At 38.8% G+C, this 25,167-nt stretch overlaps 3 protein-coding genes across 3 annotated transcripts; all 3 read right to left on the bottom strand.

The window, feature by feature from the left end:
• Positions 1-5,886: 5,886 nt before the first annotated feature.
• Positions 5,887-15,194, bottom strand: LOC117921262 (fasciclin-like arabinogalactan protein 11). Its single transcript, XM_034839106.1, has 2 exons — positions 14,671-15,194; positions 5,887-6,353 (listed from the first exon to the last, which is right to left on the bottom strand). The coding sequence occupies exons 1-2, from the start codon at positions 15,133-15,135 to the stop codon at positions 6,018-6,020; spliced, it is 801 nt and encodes a 266-aa protein (XP_034694997.1). The 5' UTR covers positions 15,136-15,194; the 3' UTR covers positions 5,887-6,017.
• A 4,751-nt stretch (positions 15,195-19,945) lies between these two features.
• Positions 19,946-20,989, bottom strand: LOC117921282 (fasciclin-like arabinogalactan protein 11). Its single transcript, XM_034839133.1, has one exon. The coding sequence runs from the start codon at positions 20,928-20,930 to the stop codon at positions 20,046-20,048; it is 885 nt and encodes a 294-aa protein (XP_034695024.1). The 5' UTR covers positions 20,931-20,989; the 3' UTR covers positions 19,946-20,045.
• A 1,944-nt stretch (positions 20,990-22,933) lies between these two features.
• LOC117921294 (fasciclin-like arabinogalactan protein 11) lies at positions 22,934-23,892 on the bottom strand. The gene has a single exon (XM_034839151.1). The coding sequence runs from the start codon at positions 23,842-23,844 to the stop codon at positions 23,038-23,040; it is 807 nt and encodes a 268-aa protein (XP_034695042.1). The 5' UTR covers positions 23,845-23,892; the 3' UTR covers positions 22,934-23,037.
• Positions 23,893-25,167: the final 1,275 nt, after the last annotated feature.

Below are 25,167 nucleotides of genomic sequence, written 5' to 3'. Positions count from 1 at the left end.
CAATTACCTTAGACAGAAATTCATAAACTTAAATTTGGTATTCATCAAAATTTCATATTCCTAAATTCCACTCAAATTAAATTAATTAAAAAAGAGAGTCCAGAGATTAGACTTGGACCATGAAAATTGAAATAGCTGTTGAACACCCCTTCTGGTTGGTTTTGTGAAATAACCTCAAAATATTTTTCTCATGAGACAAAAATATGGCTTTCCTGATTTTGGTACATTTGATTGAGTAAAAATTGTGACAGCACAAACACACAGCGCACCCAAGGTCACACCATGATCAACCAACACTCGATCAACAGCCATAAGGGTAATGGCGCCACTCCAAAGGATATTGCAGTTGGTGCATAGCGCAGACATGTTGCATCAGAAGAATCAACAGAAGAGCTAATCGACCCGGGAGGGTCATTTGACGGAGGAGAAACATTCTTAAACTCTGGAGGTAAAGGTGGTGGTGCTGGAGGAGTCCTTGTCCAAGGAGCACTTGACCGACCTCATACACAATAAGCTGACCATCACTGTATACTGTGCCATCCACTGTTGTATTCACAAGCCCTGTTTTATCACCACCCCCTCTGTGCGAAGCGGCTGCTCACAGTTTGGGATTGTGAGATAGCAAAGTAAGAAGGTACTACATGGAATTGTGTTTGTGCGGCCTTCTGCCGATCAGTAAATGAGTTCAGTGTACCTTGTTTCAGGTTTGAAAAGGCACTATCGGTTGGTGCAAATATGGTGAAGCCCGGGTCAGATTTTTTCTGGAGTTTCGTATTAATTTGGACATCCATCTGCTGGGAGCTCTTTAGTAGCCCAATGAAGGTGGTATACAGCTTATCTGCCTTTCGGAGAAATGCAGTGATGTGAGGTGGACCTGAAGGTGCTGGAGCCAATGGTGAATCATGACCAGATGTTTTGGTGCACAGACGGAAGCATTAAGATCAGCAGAAGCAGAAAAGGAGAGAGACGCTGTTTCATCATATATATATATATTTTCTGGTTTTCTCTGGTATTGAATGGCTAAACTTGTTGCTACGAGAAATTAGAGGAGAAAAGTTATTTTCGGTAAGTATGGAGGGGGGTGAGATGGGTAGTGAGCATGAAGTTTGGTGAGAGGCTGCATTTGAAGTTGGCAAGAGAACCTCAATATCCCATCTCTCTTGGTAAGGTAGAGGAAGAGAGATGGGGTGTTCATATATCTACTAGATTGCTTAGTAAAGCAGGAAAAACAGGAGGATATGTCATTTCATCTGTAGGGGAGTCTGGGACAATGATACCCTTTTTGTTTGTTCCTAAAAGCGGCCATAGAAGGTGTAGCATGCATTGAGGGGCTGGGTCTTCACCATATTCATCCTCAATTGGCCCTTCATTAATTTCTCTTTTAACTCATCCTCCCGCACCTTGTCTCTGCTCTTGGCACTTCTCCTTCTCGTTAACTCTCAATTCATTTCAATTATAATTTTAATTAATCTCAGTATTTTTCTGTGTTTTTCAGTCAAATGCTTGGATGTGGTTTAGTTTGGGGAATTTCTGGTTTTTGTTTTGCATACAAGGGAGTTTAAGGTAGTATCATTTTTAATTAAGAATTATTTGGACAGGTTATTTTCTATTATGCCTAATATTTTGTTAAGATAATATTGTTTTTTGTTTTTGTTTTTGTTTTTGTTTTTGTTTTATCATTTATATAACAAATTTGGTCCTTCTGTGTGATGCAGGGATAGTTTGAATTGCCCTAAGGAAAGGTACTTCCTGGGTCCATACTGGGCATTGAATTGATGTTGAGTGGAAAACTTGGAGTCATTTGTAGTCCTAATTAATCATGGGTTAAGCTAAGATAAGATAGATTTTTTTTAGATAAATCCAGCCCAAATTTCCTCTAATTAATTGGATGGAGTGGACTTTTAAGAGATATTAATTTCGAAGATAAATTCTTTCCTTGAATTATGGAAGACTTACAAAAATTTAGGAATTTATAAATTCATAATACACACCTCTTTCATAGGTAACGGAATTTCAAAATATTTGAAAATCAAATTAATGCTTCAATTATTGCATCAGTTTGAATTCAGATTTGTATGCTCTTAAGGTATGGCTTAATCCATAAGGGGTTAGGGTAAGGATCAGAAAAGTTCTATAGATTATTTGATTTTCAAGAGGAAAAAAGGGAAAAAAAAACCAAAAAAGAAAAAAAAAGATTTTGTAATGAGATAATAATTCGATAGAAAGGAAAAAGTTTATTAATAGATAAGAATGTTGATGAAGGGGTGTTGCAACATATTGTGCCATATGATACATTGATACTAGCAGAGAAGAAATGAGGTGCAGTGAAGCATCGTAGCGTTATGATTCATGCTCTCATAATTAGAATGTGACGATGACACCATATGGGGTAATAATAGAAAAACAAAAAACGTTGATAACGCAGAAGAAATGGGGTGATGTAATGCATAATGCATCATGCATTATCATTCTTAGAATGTTGAATATGATTTTGATAATTTAGATGAATTAAGTAGAGGCCCCTAGCTTTTGGATGAGATGGTGTCCTTTTATTTTACTGTCTCGTAGAAATAAACAGTGACCGAATGCCATTACATTTTTGTATTTTAATTAATAAAGATCACATTTGAACCTATTTGATTACAATTAGAAATACTGACTTCAATTACCACATGCCCTATCAAACCATGCTTTTCAAAATTATTCAACTCAGCTAAGATTTTATCAACTATTTGATATGGATCGAACCACACAAATTCAAATAGACCATTATGCTCCACCTTGGCGGTATATAAGTCCCTTTGTTTTTGTTTTTCTCTTTCCGTTATTGTTCTTCTGTTCCCACGAGTTCCACTTGTTGCTATTTCTGTTCTTTTTTTTCCCCATCTATTTATACTTTCAGAATTTCGAACATCAGTACATTCTTAGATATTCTATCTGGGTTGGCCAATTGACAATTTTATTTGTTACAGATACACGTCATGCTGGTGGTCGATCGGCAAATTGAGGATTATGTTCAAACCTGTTAGAGCTTTTCCCCTACAACCAATTGCAGCTGGTACTCCACTGCTATTAGCTATATAGAAGTCATCTCCTCCTTCAAGAGGTTTCTCAGGTACAATACTTGGACCTTTTTGCTACGTACGTTATCCTCCAAGTTTAATTAGTTGTGTTAGCAGTCAGCATGGGATCCTCGTACTTGGTTAATTAGCTAGGCACTGAATCTCTTTCATGTGTCCTTAATTTTTCTAATTTTAGGTAATCTCTTATAATGTTGTAGAAAGGAAATAAATGTCAGTAGTGGAGGAGAAATTACGCTGCTACATGCATTGTGCATAATGATTCTTTGAATGTTGAGAACAATATAGAAAAAACCTATTAATGGAAAAGAATGTGATGATAGAGATGTAGGTGTATGACATCGGGGAGCTCCCAGAAAGGGTACAAGGAATGACCTGATCTATAATTCCTATTATACAGAGCAATGAGAAGTCATATATCTTGCTAGCGCCTAAATACTAGTTCAAGTGAGGATAGAAGTAACTAGCTTAAAGATAGCATAAAATAGTAGGTGATCAGAGTTTCTGTTTGAAGGCTCTACAACTTTTTTTTTTTTTTTTTGGTACTTATTTTAAAAGGCAAATGGTGTCACCGATGTATTTTTAAATCCTATTAGCATTTGTCTGTCTTTCTACTTCAGTATCATTCATTACTATCTTTATTCGACTGTTTAAATCTCTTAATACATATTCAATGGTTTAGATCTTTGTATCCTGTAGGTACCACTACCCATTTTCTCAACTTCACCTTAAAAAAGGGATATCCTAAAATATAAATGACAAATAAAAGGTTCAACTGTAGGTGCAGCTTGAGAAAACAATTTTTGGACCTTTTTGCTACGTTATCCTTAAAGTTTTTAGGTGTTAGCAGCGTTAGCATGGGGTTTCCGGTGACTGTCATCCGTTTTTTGGGCATCTCTTCCCTCAGGGAAATTAAATGGTCAAGCGTCTTAACTGGTTACTTAGGCATTCAGTCTTTTTTTTTGTTTGGAAGGAGCTAGGCTGTGCATATGACCTAGTTTGAGAGTGGTGGCAGAAAGTTTGAGTAAATCCTCGAGATCATAATCAGTAACTCGCTGTTGGATCAAGAGAATGACTCAATGGCAACTCAGAATTAAGATAAAGAATTTCTGGTGCTCCTTTGTTAGGAATGAGTTTGGAGTTTGGTTTTTCCTTAGACACAAAACACTGGTCTTTCCGGGGAACGAAATGTACTTGATAATATTGGAAATATTGGGTTCAGTGTGTCTATTTTTCTCTTCATTGTAGCAATTCTTATATCACATCAAAATCCGTTCTGCATGTCCGTCAAAATTTTTGTCGGATTTCCAATGGGATGCGTTGTAGGCAAGTTGATAGCGGCCTCAGTACTCTTTATCAAGCGGAGAATAAAAAGAAACTATCATTTTACTTGTTTGTTAATGTCTTCAAGGCCTGGGAGGTAGAAGAGCAATTGGAGAAAGAAAGAAGAGCAAGAAAAGCAAAGACAAGAGGGTACATACTGAGGAATTGAGGGTAGAAGAAGATGAATCCTTCTGACACACCCATTAAGTTGACAAATATAGGGGCAAACTGGTTGATGTGCTCATGAAGCACTCTAAAAATAGATAGGACTCTTTTTTGATGACTCTTCAGTACCTGCATCAAGCCCCGATGGAAATGACTCCGGTTGGGGATCTGTCCTTGCCCACCGAAAGACACACCCATAAAGTTGACAAATATAGGGGCAAACTGGTTGATGTGATCATGAAGCACTCTAAAAATAGATAGGACGCTTCTTTGTGACTCCTTCAGTACCTGCATCAAGCCCCGATGGAAATGACTCCGGTTGAGGATCTGTCCTTGCCCACTGAAAGAGCAGATATGGTGGGATATATTCCATCCTATTCCCGGCATCAAGCTCCCTAGCTGAAATGTCTGAGTGCATCGTAGTAACACTTCTACTTGCTGAAGGGTAAACTAATTTAATAAATGATGAGTAGAAATGGTGTAATATTTAGAGATTTGAGTTCCAACTAAGAACCTCCTCCTTCCAAGACTCAACTAGCACCTTCCATTTTTCCTCTGATCATTTTCTAGGCTTCTAAGCATTGTTAATTTTACTCAATTAGGGTAGAGTAGAAATAAAGCTTTAAGAGGGTGAGAGTATTTATATACATGAAAAATGGTTAAGATGGTATTGTAATGGTTTTTAATATTTAGGCATTGTCCTAGTTCTCCAAATTTCCTACTCAATCCTATAGAATTAATTACCACATGTGAGATTATTTGAAAAAGAATTACTAATATTTTCTATTGTTGGTTATATTAATAGAACTAAATCCCTTATAAAATTTTATTCAATTAATATTAATGATTCTAAACATGCTACAAAATTTTCAATTTAATGAAACAGAAAATTTTGATTTAAAGCCACAATGACATACAAAAAGGTGACATGATAATGAGGGTCACCACAGATAGGATTTTCTAAGAAGTATAGTGGAGCTAGCCCTAGGATTGAATTGTGCACCACTCCTGGGCCCTAGGATTGATTGTGGGCTTCTCAGTAGCAGCTGCTTTCAGATGGTATAGTTTGCACAACAAAGCCAAACCATCAATAAATTGGACAACATTATTTGTGGAATTGCCCTTCTATCATTGTGGAATTTTTAATTTGTTTTTCCATGAATGAGTTTTTTTCCAGTGTTTTTGTGAATAATGATGGGAGCAAGTTGGCCATTTTATTTTCTAAGCCGTGACCATCCCCTTGCGAACACCTCAACTATATAGGAGGATATTTTTGCAATAATTTTCACTGGAAACAAAAAAAAATATACCCTTATTATTTTTTATGTCAGTTTCTTGAGTTTGAGTACAAGCATAAGGTAATCACTTGATTAAACGAAAATCATGACAACACAGGCACACTGCATGCAACATCACACCATATCCTCATTCATCAATCAACCCCTCAGTTCAGATGCATAAGGGTAATGCCGCAACAACAGCCACTCCGATCGATACAACAAGTGGTGCATAGTGGAGGGTGCCTGTCGCACCAGAAGAATCAACAGAAACGGTGGTGGATGTTGAAGGAGCTTGTGAATTAAGAGGAGTAGCCTTCTTAGGCTTTGGAGGTAGAGGAGCTGGTGCTGGTGCCTGAGGTCTGAGGATACCTTGCGCAAGGAGTACCTGGGGGGTCTCATACACAGCGAGCTGACCATCACTGTATACTGTGCTGTCTACTGTCGTATTCACAAGCCCTGTTGTGATGTTCACCTGAGTTCCGTTGCCTATCACATTCAGTGGAAACTGTTGGGCTTTGTGGAGCCTAGTTTCGTTTGATCCCGTTTGACGACCCGACCCAAATAATATTGCATGGCTTTTTAATGGGAGATTTATTGAGGCCTGTTGGGCCCGTTTAGCCCATTGTGGAACCACCTTTTGTAATTAGGGTTTTTTAGTATGGTGGGGTTGCCATGTTATATATAGAGAGAGAATATTGTAGCCGCTATGGTTGTACTCTGAATTCTTCCCTGATAATAGTGATATCCCTGTAACTCCGTGGACGTAGGCAAATTGCCGAACCACGTAAATACTGTCTTGTGCGTGTGATTATCTTTTCTTTGACGTGTGTTTTCTTTAATTTTGTTTCTCACGGGTTGGGAATTCGGTTTAATTCCCTACAACTGGTATCAGAGCCTAGGGTTAGGTTTGAGTGGGAGCAATGGCAGAGGAAGCAGGAAAGGCGTCTGGAATAGAAAAGTTTGATGGCACAGACTTTGCGTATTGGAGGATGCAGATTGAAGATTATCTCTATGGGAGGAAATTGCATCTACCTCTTTTGGGGACAAAACCTGAGAGTATGAAGGCTGAGGAATGGGCGCTTCTTGACAGACAGGTTCTAGGAGTTATTAGGTTAACTCTATCTAGGTCTGTTGCACATAATGTTGTAAAGGAGAAGACCACAGCAGATTTGATGAAGGCTTTGTCCGGTATGTATGAAAAGCCGTCCGCAAACAATAAGGTGCATCTGATGAAGAAATTGTTTAATTTGAAGATGACAGAGAATGCATCAGTAGCACAACATCTGAATGAATTTAATACAATCACAAATCAATTGTCGTCTGTAGAAATTGATTTTGATGATGAGATTCGTGCTCTGATCGTCTTGGCTTCTTTGCCAAACAGTTGGGAGGCAATGAGGATGGCAGTAAGCAATTCTACGGGAAAGGAAAAACTCAAGTACAATGATATACGAGATTTAATTCTGGCTGAGGAGATTCGCCGAAGAGATGCAGGTGAAACCTCAGGATCTGGTTCTGCCCTAAACCTTGAGACAAGAGGTAGAGGTAATAACAGAAATTCAAATCAGGATAGATCAAATTCCAGAAATTCTAATCGGAACAGAAGCAAATCTAGATCAGGCCAACAAGTACAATGCTGGAATTGTGGGAAAACAGGTCACTTTAAAAGGCAATGCAAAAGCCCTAAGAAGAAGAATGAAGATGATTCTGCTAATGCTGTAACAGAAGAGATACAAGATGCATTACTTCTTGCAGTAGACAGTCCACTTGATGATTGGGTTTTGGATTCAGGAGCTTCGTTTCATACCACTCCACACCGAGAAATCATACAGAATTATGTTGCAGGTGATTTTGGTAAGGTGTATTTGGCTGATGGTTCAGCCTTGGATGTTGTGGGTCTAGGAGACGTTCGGATATCTTTGTCCAATGGGTCTGTTTGGTTACTGGAGAAGGTTCGACATATTCCTGACCTGAGGAGGAATCTGATTTCTGTTGGACAACTTGATGATGAAGGACATGCAATACTATTTGTTGGTGGTACTTGGAAGGTTACAAAGGGAGCTAGGGTATTGGCTCGCGGAAAGAAGACTGGTACTCTGTATATGACATCATGTCCAAGAGACACAATTGCAGTTGCTGATGCAAGCACTGATACAAGCCTATGGCATCGCAGACTTGGTCACATGAGTGAGAAAGGGATGAAGATGTTGCTGTCAAAAGGAAAATTACCAGAATTGAAGTCCATTGATTTTGACATGTGTGAAAGTTGCATCTTAGGAAAGCAAAAAAAGGTGAGCTTCTTGAAAACTGGCAGGACACCGAAGGCTGAAAAATTGGAACTAGTACACACTGATTTGTGGGGGCCTTCTCCGGTTGCATCCCTAGGAGGTTCAAGGTACTACATCACTTTTATTGATGACTCAAGTAGAAAGGTATGGGTTTATTTTCTGAAAAATAAATCTGATGTATTTGAAACTTTTAAGAAGTGGAAGGTTATGGTTGAGACAGAAACAAGTTTGAAAGTAAAATGTTTGAGGTCAGATAATGGAGGAGAGTACATAGATGGAGGGTTCAGTGAGTATTGTGCTGCACAGGGAATTAGGATGGAGAAAACCATTCCTGGGACACCACAGCAGAATGGTGTGGCTGAGCGCATGAACAGAACTCTCAATGAGCGTGCTAGAAGTATGAGGTTGCATGCTGGACTACCAAAAACTTTCTGGGCTGATGCTGTTAGCACTGCAGCTTACCTGATAAACCGAGGACCATCAGTTCCCATGGAGTTCAGACTTCCTGAGGAGGTTTGGAGCGGTAAAGAGGTGAAGTTTCCACATTTAAAAGTTTTTGGTTGTGTTTCTTATGTTCATATTGATTCTAATGCTCGTAGTAAACTTGATGCAAAGTCAAAAATATGTTTTTTCATTGGCTATGGTGATGAGAAATTTGGCTATAGGTTTTGGGATGAACAAAACAAGAAAATCATCAGAAGTAGAAATGTGATATTTAATGAACAGGTTATGTACAAGGACAGGTCAACTGTAGTGTCAGATGTTACAGAGATAGATCAAAAGAAATCTAAGTTTGTCAACTTAGATGAATTGACTGAAAGTACTGTCCAGAAGGGAGGTGAAGAAGATAAGGAGAATGTAAATTCACAGGCAGATCTGAGTACACCTGTAGTTGAAGTTCGCAGATCTTCCAGGAACATTAGACCTCCGCAGCGTTATTCACCTGTTTTAAATTATCTCCTGTTGACTGATGGCGGTGAGCCAGAGTGTTATGATGAAGCCTTGCAAGATGAGAATTCAAGCAAGTGGGAGCTAGCCATGAAGGATGAGATGGATTCCTTGTTAGGGAATCAGACATGGGAATTGACTGAATTGCCAGTAGGAAAGAAGGCTTTGCACAACAAGTGGGTATACAGAATAAAGAATGAGCATGATGGTAGTAAACGTTACAAGGCCAGATTAGTTGTTAAAGGGTTCCAGCAGAAGGAGGGCATTGACTACACAGAGATATTTTCTCCAGTTGTGAAAATGTCAACAATCAGACTTGTACTAGGAATGGTGGCTGCAGAAAACTTACATCTTGAGCAGTTAGATGTGAAGACAGCATTCCTTCATGGTGACTTGGAGGAAGACCTTTACATGATTCAGCCAAAAGGGTTCATTGTTCAGGGACAAGAGAATCTAGTCTGCAAACTGAGAAAAAGCTTGTATGGCCTTAAACAAGCTCCTAGACAGTGGTACAAGAAGTTTGACAGTTTTATGCATAGAATTGGGTTCAAGAGATGTGAAGCTGATCACTGTTGCTATGTTAAGTCTTTTGACAATTCTTACATCATATTACTGTTATATGTGGATGATATGCTTATTGCAGGGTCTGACATTGAGAAGATTAATAATCTGAAGAAGCAATTGTCCAAACAATTTGCAATGAAGGATTTGGGAGCTGCAAAGCAAATCCTTGGTATGAGAATCATTAGAGATAAGGCTAATGGTACATTGAAGCTTTCACAATCAGAGTATGTGAAGAAAGTTCTCAGCAGGTTCAACATGAATGAAGCTAAACCAGTGAGCACACCCTTGGGGAGCCATTTCAAACTAAGCAAAGAACAGTCACCGAAGACAGAAGAAGAAAGGGACCATATGAGCAAGGTGCCCTATGCCTCAGCTATTGGTAGCTTGATGTATGCTATGGTGTGTACAAGGCCAGACATTGCACATGCAGTGGGAGTTGTGAGCAGATTCATGAGTAGGCCTGGAAAGCAGCATTGGGAGGCAGTCAAGTGGATTCTAAGATATCTGAAGGGTTCATTAGATACATGTCTTTGCTTCACAGGTGCAAGTTTGAAATTGCAGGGTTATGTAGATGCTGATTTTGCTGGTGATATTGATAGTAGAAAGAGTACTACTGGGTTTGTTTTTACTCTAGGTGGTACAGCTATATCATGGACTTCAAATCTACAAAAGATTGTTACTTTGTCTACTACAGAAGCTGAGTATGTTGCAGCAACTGAAGCTGGAAAGGAGATGATTTGGCTACATGGTTTCTTAGATGAATTGGGTAAGAAGCAGGAGATGGGCATTCTACACAGTGACAGTCAGAGTGCAATTTTTCTTGCCAAAAATTCGGCTTTTCATTCAAAGTCGAAACATATACAAACAAAATACCACTTTATCCGTTATCTTGTTGAAGATAAACTGGTAATACTTGAGAAGATTTGTGGATCTAAGAACCCTGCAGACATGTTGACTAAGGGTGTCACTATTGAGAAGTTGAAGCTGTGCGCAGCTTCAATTGGTCTTCTAGCTTGAGGACAGGAGGATGAGTTGTAGGGATGAGGGATTGTTTCTTGAAGGATAGCGGTTTGATGTTGGTGATTGGACTAGTCTCCAAGTGGGAGATTTGTTGGGCTTTGTGGAGCCTAGTTTCGTTTGATCCCGTTTGACGACCCGACCCAAATAATATTGCATGGCTTTTTAATGGGAGATTTATTGAGGCCTGTTGGGCCCGTTTAGCCCATTGTGGAACCACCTTTTGTAATTAGGGTTTTTTAGTATGGTGGGGTTGCCATGTTATATATAGAGAGAGAATATTGTAGCCGCTATGGTTGTACTCTGAATTCTTCCCTGATAATAGTGATATCCCTGTAACTCCGTGGACGTAGGCAAATTGCCGAACCACGTAAATACTGTCTTGTGCGTGTGATTATCTTTTCTTTGGCGTGTGTTTTCTTTAATTTTGTTTCTCACGGGTTGGGAATTCGGTTTAATTCCCTACGAAGCGCCCATTCCTCAGCCTTCATACTCTCAGGTTTTGTCCCCAAAAGAGGCAGATGCAATTTCCTCTCATAGAGATAATCTTCAATCTGCATCCTCCAATACGCAAAGTCTGTGCCATCAAACTTTTCTATTCCAGACGCCTTTCCTGCTTCCTCTGCCATTGCTCCCACTCAAACCTAACCCTAGGCTCTGATACCAGTTGTAGGGAATTAAACCGAATTCCCAACCCGTGAGAAACAAAATTAAAGAAAACACACGCCAAAGAAAAGATAATCACACGCACAAGACAGTATTTACGTGGTTCGGCAATTTGCCTACGTCCACGGAGTTGCAGGGATATCACTATTATCAGGGAAGAATTCAGAGTACAACATGGCGGCTACAATATTCTCTCTATATATATAACACGACAACCCCACCACACTAAAAAACCCTAATCATAAAGGGTGGTTCCACAATGGGCTAAACGGCCCAACAGGCCTCAATAAATCTCCCATTAAAAAGCCATGCAATATTATTCGGGTCGGGTCGTCAAATTGGATCAAACAAAACTAGGCTCCACAAAGCCCAACATGGGTTTATTTTCTGAAAAATAAATCTGATGTATTTGAAACTTTTAAGAAGTGGAAGGCCATGGTTGAGACAGAAACATGTTTGAAAGTAAAATGTTTGAGGTCAGATAATGGAGGAGAGTACATAGATGGAGGGTTCAATGAGTATTGTGCTGCACAGGGAATTAGGATGGAGAAGACCATTCCTGGGACACCACAGCAGAATGGTGTGGCTGAGCGCATGAACAGAACTCTCAATGAGCGTGCTAGAAGTATGAGGTTGCATGCTGGACTACCAAAAACTTTTTGGGCTGATGCTGTTAGCACTGCAGCTTACCTGATAAACCGAGGACCATCAGTTCCCATGGAGTTCAGACTTCCTGAGGAGGTTTGGAGCGGTAAAGAGGTGAAGTTTTCACATTTAAAAGTTTTTGGTTGTGTTTCTTATGTTCATATTGATTCTGATGCTCGTAGCAAACTTGATGCAAAGTCAAAAATATGTTTTTTCATTGGCTATGGTGATGAGAAATTTGGCTATAGGTTTTGGGATGAACAAAACAGGAAAATCATCAGAAGTAGAAATGTGATATTTAATGAACAGGTTATGTACAAGGACAGGTCAACTGTAGTGTCAGATGTTACAGAGATAGATAAAAAGAAATCTAAGTTTGTCAACTTAGATGAATTGACTGAAAGTACTGTCCAAAAAGGGGGTGAAGAAGATAAGGAGAATGTAAATTCACAGGTAGATTTGAGTACACCTGTAGCTGAAGTTCGCAGATCTTCCAGGAACATTAGACCTCCGCAACGTTATTCACCTGTTTTAAATTATCTCCTGTTGACTGATGGTGGTGAGCCAGAGTGTTATGATGAAGCCTTGCAAGATGAGAATTCAAGCAAGTGGGAGTTAGCCATGAAGGATGAGATGGATTCCCTGTTGGGGAATCAGACATGGGAACTAACTGAATTGCCAGTAGGAAAGAAGGCTTTGCACAACAAGTGGGTATACAGAATAAAGAATGAGCATGATGGTAGCAAACGTTACAAGGCCAGATTAGTTGTTAAAGGGTTCCAACAGAAGGAGGGCATTGACTACACAGAGATATTTTCTCCAGTTGTGAAGATGTCAACAATTAGACTTGTACTTGGAATGGTGGCTGCAGAAAACTTACATCTTGAACAGTTAGATGTGAAGACAGCATTCCTTCATGGTGACTTGGAAGAAGACCTTTACATGATTCAGCCAAAATGGTTCATTGTTCAGGGACAAGAGAGTTTAGTCTGCAAACTAAGAAAGAGCTTGTATGGCCTTAAACAAGCTCCTAGACAGTGGTACAAGAAGTTTGACAGTTTTATGCATAGAATTGGGTTCAAGAGATGTGAAGCTGATCACTGTTGCTATGTTAAGTCTTTTGACAATTCTTACATCATATTACTGTTGTATGTGGATGATATGCTTATTGTAGGGTCTGACATTGAAAAGATTAATAATCTGAAGAAGCAATTGTCCAAACAATTTGCAATGAAGGATTTGGGAGCTGCAAAGCAAATCCTTGGTATGAGAATCATTAGAGATAAGGCTAATGGTACATTGAAGCTTTCACAATCAGAGTATGTGAAGAAAGTTCTCAGCAGGTTCAACATGAATGAAGCTAAACCAGTGAGCACACCCTTGGGGAGCCATTCCTTATAGAATAAGGAAGGTTGTTGGAAATATCTCTATAAATATTCTAGGTCATGAGGGGAAAAAGTTATGAGATGGAGATGGGCCTGTAGAGACTATACAAGGTGGATAGAGATGTGAGGAAGAACGGGAGGTACCCGGTGGAGCGAGATGGCTCGTAGTAAGGTATGGATACAAGGAGTGGAGAAACATGGGATGTTTTGGGAACCCAATAATTGTATCTGGTTTTGTCCTCTGTAATATTCTCTATTGTATAGTGGAATCATTATCTCTCATCCGTGGACGTAGGCATGATTGGTCGAACCACGTTAAAACCTCGTGTACCGTATGTGTGATTGTTTTATCTTTGTGTTCTTGAACTAACATTGTTGGCATCAAAGCTTTCGTTGGCACTACAACTGGTATCAGAGCCAGGTTGAAGATTTCTGGAAGAGCAAAAGATTACAAAGCACACAAGATGAAAACAAAAGGAATTTTCACTGAAGGTGGAGTCGACTGCTCTCTCGTGGTGATATGATACAAAAAGGTTTGTGTCATGGAGAGATTGAAGATTAACTTCATGGAATTTGGTCCAAGGTGGAGATTGTTAGGAAGTGTCCCAAATTCCTAATTAGTATAGATTCCTTTTTTGTAAAGAATATTATATAGAATATTTCTAGGTTGATATATTATTGTAATATTAGACTTCCTTATAGAATAAGGAAGGTTGTTGGAAATATCTCTATAAATATTCTAGGTCATGAGGGGAAAAAGTCATGAGATAGAGATGGGCCTGTAGAGACTATACAAGGTGGATAGAGATGTGAGGAAGAACGGGAGGTACCCGGTGGAGCGAGATGGCTCGTAGCAAGGTATGGATACAAGGAGTGGGGAAACATGGGATGTTTCGGGAACCCAATAGTTGTATCTGGTTCTGTCCTCTGTAATATTCTCTATTGTATAGTGGAATCATTATCTCTCATCCGTGGACGTAGGCATGGTTGGCCGAACCACGTTAAAACCTTGTGTACCGTATGTGTGATTGTTTTATCTTTGTGTTCTTGAACTAACATTGTTGGCATCAAAGCTTTCGTTGGCACTACAACTGGTATCAGAGCCAGGTTGAAGATTTCTGGAAGAGCAAAAGATTACAAAGCACACAAGATGAAAACAAAAGGAATTTTCACTGAAGGTGGAGTCGACTGCTCTCTCGTGGTGATATGATACAAAAAGGTTTGTGTCATGGAGAGATTGAAGATTAACTTCATGGAATTTGGTCCAAGGTGGAGATTGTTAGGAAGTGTCCCAAATTCCTAACAGAAACTCCTCAGTATTAGCAGCTGCCTCTGTGTGCAGCGGGTTGCTCACGGTTTGGAACTGTGAGATAGTAAGAAAAGAATGTAGTACGTGGAATTTTGTCAGTGCTGCCTTCTGTTCGTCAGTGTATGAGTTCAGTGTACCTGTTTTGAGATCTGAAAAGGCACTATCGGTTGGTGCAAATATGGTGAAGCCCGGGTTCGATTTTTTCTGAAGTTCACTGTTGATTTGGGAATCCATCTGGGTGCTCTTTAGTAGCCCAATGAAGGTGGTAAACTTACCGGTCTTTCCGAGAATTGCATTGATATCGGTGGGACCTGAAGGTGATGAAGTTGGTGGTGAAGACTGACCGGAAGTTGTGGTGGCACCTGAAGGTCCTGCAGCCGGTGCCAAAGACTGACCATAAGTTGTAGTGCAAAGGAGGAAAAGGATCAACAGAAGAAGAGTTGGGGAAAGAAGCCGCTGCATCATTTTTTTCAAGGCTCTTTGGTGTAGAGTGGCAAAATTTGTTGCTTCCAAAAAGTAGTGGAGAGGAGTGGTTTTGGATGAGCATGCATGGAGGGGAGCGGGGGTTTTATTGAGGGGGTGAGATGGGAAGCGAGCACGAAGTTGGTGCAAGGCTGCATTTGAAGTTGGCAAGAGAACCTCAATATCCCATCCATCTTTGTAAGGTAGAGGAAGACAGAGATGGGATGTTATGTTGTTAAAATATCTAGTGTAGTTTGCTTAGCAAGGCAGGAAAAACCACAGGGTATGTGATTCAAGCTGGTGTGAGAAAATGATACAGATCCCTTTTCGTTTGCTCCTAAAAGCTGCCATAGAGGGTACTGTAGTATAGAAGGGCTGGCTCTTCACAATACAACAACTAGACATTAGGGGATCTGTGTCTTTCTCAGTGGAAGCCATATGTAAAACATGAACAAATAAAAGGAGATTATAATCTAATCTCCCAGCGTATATGAAAGTGGATAAATGCATATCAATTAAATCAGCCATCCTAAACCTTCTCAGATTACTGCGTGTGCTAGCTGAATCTGGTAGGAAGTGTGTTGGATCATTAGCTACCACGTATGTTGTATAATTTTATGATGTACCCGAGAAAAGCAATATGCGGGAATAGGTTAGCACAGTGTTTGTTTCAAACTACGTGACTTTTATATATATGCGGAAACTAACGTTAATATGCCTAACAAGTACAATATTGCATGTTACACACTTGCAATGAAATTCACGGGTTATTGGCGATGAAGAAAACCGTACAACATATGACAGAAGGGACGATATTAAAAAGAAGGGTTTGGGTGACCTTATGATTCCAATCCTTTCGGCGGTGGGTGGAAGCAATTCACTTTTAAATTTGAAGGAGGCTTTCCTTCAAATTTGGGTGATTCCAAACACCTTTTTTTTCCCTTCCTTTTTAAAGTATTGGGATTATTGCATCCCATGCTTTTGGGAGGAAAAGCAATTTCTTGTGATAGTTTACTCAAGCTACACCCAACTCCTATTACCCAACTGCTAGCTGGTTCATTGATTGGATGCTTATTACACTAATTAAAGATTTCCCTTGAGCAAGGTTTTGAGATTTGTTTAGGAAATAGCAATGAGTTGATTGAAGAAAATAGATGAGCCCCATGCTGGTTATATCATATGTGCTTTCTCTTTTTTTTTTTTTTTTGGACCTTTTACACCATTCCTTCTAGATGATTGTAGCTAATTCCATTTTCATTCAACAAAACAAAAGAAGACAGCAAAATGCTGAGTATTATGCTACTAGAGGTTAAGGTTAGATAGCTTATAAGCTTACAAACATCCCGTTGTGAGGTTCTTTTGTAGGAATAAATATCTTTAATTATTTATTTTATATAATTAAGATTTTGGGATTTAAAAGTCATAATATTATAATCTTCTTGCATATTAGTGAGGTTCTTCTTGATATTCATCCATAAATATAGACTTTAGATTGAACCGAGTAAATCATCTGTGTGTTTTATGTGTTTTTTATTTTCACTTTCTTATTTTATTTTCTTTAATTTTTTTTCCTCATAGTTTTTCACAACAGTTATAATATGCTTTTTCTTTATGATTATTTTGGCAGCATTTTCTTTTTTGGCACACAATGTAGCTTTTAGTTGAAATTCTTTCTGTAGAAATTCCCTTCATGATTCAGACTTAAACCCAAGTAACATATTAAGAAATTATGAACAATTCATGGTTGCTTTGGTTTTTGACCTAAACTGCATGCTAATGCCATTATGGAGTATATTCACTTCATGGTCTCCAATACTATTCTCTTTTCTTTCGAATTGGCTTATTAATTTGGTCGACCTTTTTTATCAACAAGAAACACTCAGAATTATGATGCATGCTAAGAAAATTCTTAATATACCCTCCACCCCCCTCCCCACCCTCCCCCCCCCCCCCCCCCTCCCCACACCACCACCAAAAAAAAAAAAGGAAGTGCAAGTAGGTAACTAGCTTTGTGGGTGGAGAAGGATAGATTTATTACACTGATTGAAAAAAGAGGCAAAAAGTTGCAAATGAGCCCATTGGTAGGGTGGCGACCATCGGACCCAAGAAGCACATTAAAGTGGCCGAAAAGGCTAAACCTGGTGTGAAATCACATCCAACAGAAATTAGCACAATGTATCAAAAGATTTAAAGGAAATTTGAACATAAATGAAAATGAATAGCTGTCTAATCAGATAATCCACCCAACTAATATGGCCAAAATACAATAACCTCCTCACCTGAAAAATGCTAAATTGACTACTGATTATAGCAGTTTCCAAACATTTCTTAGATATCCATATTTAAAAGCATTTCAAGTTCATGATCCGATAAATCAGGTTTTATATACATTCATTCTCATTTCCATAGCAGCAGTTTCAATTTAATTGCATTAGTTGATGAACATTAATTCTAATAAACGTTGAAAACAGCTGTAAATCATCCTCCTGTTACTGTATATAATTTGTACTGTCAACTGCAGGCCCAAGGGGCTGAAACTGATCTCCAAACCCTTCAAGGTACTCTTGCATTGAATGATCTCCCACAAAATATATAAGATTGACCACATCCTTGAGTGATTAGCCGCATAAACCCCAAGATTTAATCAGCCAAACTTAAACTTCCATTATATCTCTCGTAAGTTCTTGTAGACGACGTCCCTAAGCTTTCTCTGAACAACTCTCATGCTTGGGATTGGTTTTCCAACTTTCCAGGCTACAAAGACCCTGTAACTTGTCTGAAAATGCAACAATGATTGATGAAAATGAATGCATCGTTTCATGACACTCGTACTAGTTAGTTCTTCAATATGAGCCATTATCCAAGCAAAATTCCACAGCTACTGGTGATTTGGAGCAATGATGCTACTATCTAAACAGTAAACCAATTTAAAGGATGAATCACTGAATTTTGAATGCTCAAGGGTCACAAGACCGAATAATAAAACTAAAAATCCTCAAATTGGGTATCTTATGAAATGACCTAGGAGTAGCAGAAAAATTAAATATTATGTGACAATATTTTTATATTAGTTATATATTTCTAATGATTTTAATATTTCAAGCACACACCAGAGTTCCAATTTTCCTACTTACACTAATATCATAAGCGATACCTATCAAATAATTTTAAAAAATATTACCAATTAATTATTATCTCTTAATTTGTTAAATAATTAGAATTTTTTTTTTTGTGATATGAACAGTGCCCAATTTAAACTCTAACCAACATACTGAGATTAAATTTATCTAACCCTAAAATAATATGAAAAAAATTAAATTATATCAAAATTAGTCAACATCATTGTCTGAATAATTTTTCAAAAGAGCCTGTTAGAGCTCTAGGATTGAGCTAATTTGCATTGTTCAGTTGTATCATATGGTTACCGTGGATTTTTATACAAAAACAACCCCTTGGATTATCAAGGCCACACTCTGAACTATCTGCTTTTGTTCATTACCTGTTGCTGCTCCTGGGATCCAACTACCGACTGAAAGTTGCTTTCAGGTNATTCAGCCACTTTTGTTCTACACTCCAAGGATCAATCAAGTTGAACAACATTGAGAGGAATGTTTTAAAAGCAAGTGTACAAGAGGCCTAGAAAAAGGAATAGAAGTGGATTAGATCCCACAATATCTATGCATCCTCCACTTATCCTTAAGGACCCTAGCATTTCTCTCCCACCAACAATCCACATTAATGTGAGACAAGCGATCTACCACAAGATCTTACCTTTTAGGGAGCTCTTGAAACCCATATATGAGATGGTCATCATGCCACATATGTTCCTGAGTGGAACCAAGTCCAACTTAGCTTGTTTCAATAGATGGTGCCATAGCCACATAGTCACTAGCATGTAAAAAAAGATGATAAACTATTTATGTATTCCTCGAACATAGAATGCACAAATTAAGGCTAAGGGCTTTGTAAGGTCTTCTCAACTATAGCATAGCATGTCATTGGTATTTACCTTTTTATATGTCACTAACCAAGCAAAGGCTTTGACCTTAGATGGGACTTTAAACTTCTATACGAATTTGGCCATAGAAAAGGGACATAAATCTGATAGATTGGACAAAGCCACATATAAGGATTTTACTAAGGAAAAACATGAGGATAAAAACCAATAGGTTATGATAAAAATTAAGATTACGCATCTAGGATGATTGGAGACAAATGCACACAATTGAGGGAAGACATAAATCTTTCAAGGTCCTCATCATACTGAGATTAAATTTATCTAACCCTAAAATAATATGAAAAAAATTAAATTATATCAAAATTAGTCAACATCATTGTCTGAATAATTTTTCAAAAGAGCCTGTTAGAGCTCTAGGATTGAGCTAATTTGCATTGTTCAGTTGTATCATATGGTTACCGTGGATTTTTATACAAAAACAACCCCTTGGATTATCAAGGCCACACTCTGAACTATCTGCTTTTGTTCATTACCTGTTGCTGCTCCTGGGATCCAACTACCGACTGAAAGTTGCTTTCAGGTGCTTTGGTTTTAACAAATAGCAACCAAATTAACCATATTTCAAATTGGACGTTGTATGCATAAAAATTGAGCGGAAGATTTTGTTTCTGTTTTTCTTTCTCAGTGAATAATCAGATTCTGAGTGTTTTTGTCCATGAAACATGAAGGCGTAAGTTGCACTTTAGCTCTGCTTAAACATCCCGTGTGTAATTACCTCATCTGAATCGAAGAATATTTTGCACATATTTTTCACATGAAAAAAAGGGAAATTATTACTTGATTTTTTCTAATTCAAATACAAACGTAAAGTAGTGATTTGACTAAGAAAATCGTGAAAACACAAGCACACTGCACGCAAGATCACACCATCATCTTTCATCGATCACCACTCAGCTCATATGCATAAGGGCAATGCCGCAAGAACGGCCACTCCAATGGATACCACAATTGTTGCACACTGGGGCGGACCCGTCGCACCAGAAGAATCAACAGAAACGGTGGTCGACCTTGAAGGAGCTTGTGAAGTAGGAGGAGAATCCTTTTTAGGCTTTGGAGGTAGAGGAGCTGGTGCTGGTGCTTGGCCTCCAAGGACACCCTCTGAAAGGAGCACCTGACCGATTTCGTACACAGCAAGCTGAGCATCACTGTATACAGTGCTGTCTACTGTTGTATTAACAAGTCCTGTTGTCATGTTCACCTGCTTTCCATCGCTTATCACATTCAATGGGAACGCCACAGTATCACCATCGGCGGCTGTGTGCACCGGGTTGCTCACAGTTTGGAACTGTGGGATAGTAAGGAAAGAAAGTAGTATATGGAATCGTGTAAGCGCAGTCTTCTGTTGATCAGTGAATGAGTTCAGAGTACCTGTTTTGAGGTTTGAAAAGGCACTATCGGTTGGTGCAAATACGGTGGTGCCATCTGATTTCTTGAGTCGGTTGTTGATTTCAGCATCCATTTGGGTGCTCTTTAGTAGCCCAATGAAGGTAGTAAACTTACCAGCTTTTTTTAGAATTGCAGTGATGTCGAGGGAACCGGAAGGAGTGCCGGAAGGACCTGAAGGAACTAAAGGAACTGAAGGCGCTAGCGCTGGGGGTGAAGACTGACCAGAGGTTGTGGTGGGACCTGAAGGTGCTGCAGCAGGCGGTGAAGACTGACCAGAAGGTGTAGTGGGACCTGAAGGTGCTGCAGCAGGTGATGAAGACTGACCAGAAGTTGTAGTGAAGAGGAGGAAGAAGATCAGCAGAAGAAGAGTTGGGGAGAGAAACTGCTTCATCATATTTTTCTAGGCTCTTCTGGTATTAAAATTACAAAACTTGTTGTCCTGAGAAAGTAGTGAAGAAGAGTTGTTTTGGATGAGTGTGGAGGGGAATGGACGGGGCTTTTATAAAGGGGATGAGATGGGAAGTGAGCATGAATTTGGTGAAAGGCTGCATTTGAAGTTGGCTAGAGAACTTCAATATCCCATCAGCTCTCTTGGCAAGGTAGAGGGAGACAGAGATGGTGTGTTCGATCTTGATAAAACATCCACTAGTTTAATTTCTTAGCAAGGAAGGAAACACAGCAGGACATGGGATTCGAGTGTGTGAAAAAATGATACAGAGTTACAGCTCAATTCAGCTGAGCTTTTGTATATATGAACTATTTGAGGTTATCATTCAGCACCATCTGGGACCATAAACTGTGTCATATTTTCTACTTCTGGTTCTCCGAATTCCAGACACGTTACTGTGCCTGTTTTAGCCCACTTCAAATGATCCGGTATGATATTTTCAGAATTTCCACATTGTTGCTTTTAAGCATAGCCATATACATCAATTAATTTCAACACCACTGCTGAAGTTTCCACTTGCTAAAGCCCACCTATCAGACAGAAACACTAATCTGGTGGAAATTGACACTCGCCTGGTACATATCTGCATCATTATACTGTGCAAAAAATCCTTACGTTACACTGGGGACCTTTCACCGTCTCAATCAAGCCCCATCTAAACAAATGAGAGGAGATAATATCTAATATTCCCTGACATATAGGTAAATTATTTATCCTAAAATTACGGCAGAATTCGACTTAGTTTTATGATGCCCTGGGGGCAGCAACAATTGGATATAAGTTGCTTGGTGTCTCTTTTAAATTATATCATAGCTATGTATGCGTGGTCCTGCACTATTTGCGCAATATTATATTTATCATTTTACCTAAAATTGCCAATTTCCTTTACATTTAGCTTAATAATTATAATGATATTCATAACATCTTTTCTTAGTACTCTAGATAAACTATTTTTTTATAAAACAGTATCCCTTGTCCCAAGCGTGTGTGCTTAGCGTGAGGCGCTTGGAGATCTAGGAAACTTAAGGAGAGAAGAAACTGAGTTGAAAGTTGAGTTTGGCAAGCATAATTCATGAAACATGTTGTCCTCACCCTTTTCTTCTTCTTCTGCACAGCTTTTACCAATACAAATTTTCTGCCACCCAAACACTACCACTGATACCAACGGCTATATTTATGCAGCTAGGAGACTCTAGTGATAGAGATTGGAAAGAGGAGGAAATTCGAAAAAGAAAACATGGTAAACAACAGGGCATTTCAATCATCTCCTTTCTTGTATCTGCCCTCTTTTCATCCTTTTGAATCTGCATGCATATATACATAACCACCTTATCCACATATTATGCTCCAAGTTGATATGCAATTTCTCTATTAAAAAAATTAAGTAATTAATTAATTAAACAAACAAACAAACTATATATTAACAAATAATCCTGCTTTGAATCATAATCATAGCATCATATTATTTTCAACATCCTCGTCAAGGGACTCCCCTGCCTCGGACAGTAGTATGCAAGAGATTGGCCCCAGTTTTGTGGCTAGCATCTAACTCAGCAGCCCCTGACTTGATGGCAGGGATGAGTGCTCCTGACGGTGATGTACTGTTCCCTTGGATTTCTTGATTATTGCTGTCTACCAGTGCAATCAAGGTAGGTAACTCAGCTACTGATTACCGAAGTAAGCCTAAGCGAGGCTATGTTGTTTGTATGCTAGCTTCCACCTAGTAATGTAAACCCTTGGTATGCATATGAGGATTCACGACTTTTCTTTAGTGCTGCGTATATGCTATCTACGTGAGTTCTGAATTTCTTCACTTTGTTATTTTCATTTTGTTGTCTAACTACTTTTATTTGTTTGCAGAATGTAATGGCAATGGGACCTTCGTTGTATTTTGTTTTCTCATGAAAGAAAAGATACCCTCTTATTATGACAGTTTTTCAAATTTGCTTGCAAAGATAAGGTAAAGATTTGATTAAGTAAAAAATCATGACAACACTGTTACACTTATGCACGCAAGATCAACACATCATCATCCATCAATCTGACACTCAGTTCATAGGGATAAGGACATTGCCGCAAGAACAGCCACCCCAATGGATACCACAGTTGGTGCATAGTGTGGCAGACATGTCGCATCAGAAGAATCAACAGAAACAGTGGTCGACCTTGTGGGAGCAAGTGCATTAAGAGGAGCAGCCTTCTTAGGCTTCGGTGCTAGAGGAGCTGGTGCAGGTGCTTGAGGGCTGAGGATACCTTGTGAAAGGAGAACCTGGGGAATCTCATACACAGCAAGCTGACCATCACTGTATACTGTGCTGTCCACTGTTGTATTCACAAGCCCTGTTGTCATGTTCACATGAGTTCCGTTGCCTATGACATTCAGTGGGAACTCCACAGTGTTTTCACCTGCCTGTGTGTGAATTGGGTTGCTCACAGTTTGGAATTGTGAGATAGTAAGGAAAGAAGGTATTACGTGGAATTTTGTCAGTGCGGCCTTCTGCTGATCAGTGAATGAGTTCAGAGTCCCTGTTTTGAGGTCTGAAAAGGCGCTATCAGTTGGTGCAAATACGGTGAAGCCCTGGTTTGATTTCTTGAGTTGGGTATTGATTAGGACATCCACTTGGCTGCTCTTTAGTAGCCCAATGAACGTAGTAAACTTACTAGCCTTTTGGAGAACTGAAATGATGTCCGGGGGACCAGAAGGACCTGAAGTTGCTGGAGCTGGTGGTGAAGACTGACCAGAAACTGTGGTGGGACCTGAAGGTGCTGTAGCCGGTGCAGAAGACTGACCAGAAGTTGTGGCACAGAGGAGGAAGAAGATCAAAAGAAGAAGAGCTGGGGAGAGAAGCTGCTTCATCATATCTTTCTAGATTTGGTATTGAGTGGCAAAACTTGTTGCTCCAAGAAATTAGTGGAGAAGAGTTGCTTTGGATGAGTATGGAGGGGAATGGGGCTTTTATTGAGGCGGTGAGATGGGAAGTGAGCATGAAGTTTGGTGAAAGGCTGCATTTTGAAGTTGGCAAGAGAACCTCAATATATTATCCCATCTCTCTTTGTAAGGTGGAGGAAGAGAGAGATGGGGAATTATATTGTTAAAACATCTAGTACAGTTTGCTTAGCAAGGCAGGAAAGTACGTGATTCAAGGGTGTGAGAAAACGATGCATATCCCTTTTAGCTTGTTCCTAAAAGCAGCCATGGAGGGTGTAACATAGAGGGGTTGAGTCTTCACCATACATGAAATAGATCGATAAATGCATGTCAAAATTAGTTACCTTAAGTTGTCTCACGTTACTGCATGCTAAATCTGGCAGTGATGAATAAAAGCGTATAACAAATGACACAGGGGACGACACTGAAGATATGCATGGGTGGCGACAGTGATTCCAATCCTTTTGGCAGTGGGAGGCCGCAATTGATGATATCTCACGTTACAAGAAGCCTTCCTAGAGATAGAGATATGGTTCCAACAATTTTTTAATTGATGACATGAAGTATGGAATTATTTCATGTGATGTGTTTCCAAGGCAAAGTAATCTCTTCTAGTGGTTAAAGGTTTTGAAAGAGATAGACTAAGGCTATGTTTGGTTCCCGGAAAGTACATAGGAAAGAAAAAAAATATTAAGGAAAATTATTTTCTCATGTTTGGTTGTCCTATGAAAAATATCAAAGAAAATCAAATATAATTAAAACTAATTAAAAACTTATGTATTTTTAAATTATTTAATTTTTATATTGATGAGTTAAAATAAATAAAATGAGTTTGAAGTAACAAAAAAAATAATTTATCAACTTTTAGTCTATTTTTTTATTTTTTTTCACTTTTTCTTTCCTTCTACTTTTCCTTTATATTTTCTTTCCCTCGCATTTTCCCTCAAATTTTCCGGAACCAAACATAGCCTAAATGAAAATCAATAAGTGAGTTTTGATCCCGAGTGGAAAAAGTGATTTGACACGTAATAATGAAAACATAATTATAAAATAAAAATCCTTTAAAAATAATTCAAATTTCATATGGTTATTAGTGTGCTTAATATGATTAAAGATAATACTTATATCATTAAAATGTAGTACTTGAATGGTCAAAGATAATATATTTGATAAAAATATATATATAAAATATTAATATTTTTAGATATGTACTTAAAAATTATATTTTATAAACTTAAAATTTTATTTTATGGT

This window comes from Vitis riparia, chromosome 8, assembly GCF_004353265.1.
Source record: "Vitis riparia cultivar Riparia Gloire de Montpellier isolate 1030 chromosome 8, EGFV_Vit.rip_1.0, whole genome shotgun sequence".
NCBI classification, from domain to species: domain Eukaryota; kingdom Viridiplantae; phylum Streptophyta; class Magnoliopsida; order Vitales; family Vitaceae; genus Vitis; species Vitis riparia.
The sequence above is the reverse complement of the archived record's forward strand: the minus strand, read 5'-3'. Positions and strand labels throughout refer to the sequence as shown.

Excerpts from the sequence above, each read along its gene's own strand:
- LOC117921262 (XM_034839106.1), bottom strand. The coding sequence starts at position 15,135 with ATGATGCAGCGGCTTCTTTCCCCAACTCTTCTTCTGTTGATCCTTTTC. Across the intron at positions 6,354-14,670 it reads CAGCTGCTAATACTGAGGAG|TTTCCACTGAATGTGATAGG; the intron begins TTTCTGTTAGGA and ends AAAGCCCAACAG.
- LOC117921282 (XM_034839133.1), bottom strand. The coding sequence starts at position 20,930 with ATGATGAAGCAGTTTCTCTCCCCAACTCTTCTTCTGCTGATCTTCTTC.
- LOC117921294 (XM_034839151.1), bottom strand. The coding sequence starts at position 23,844 with ATGATGAAGCAGCTTCTCTCCCCAGCTCTTCTTCTTTTGATCTTCTTC.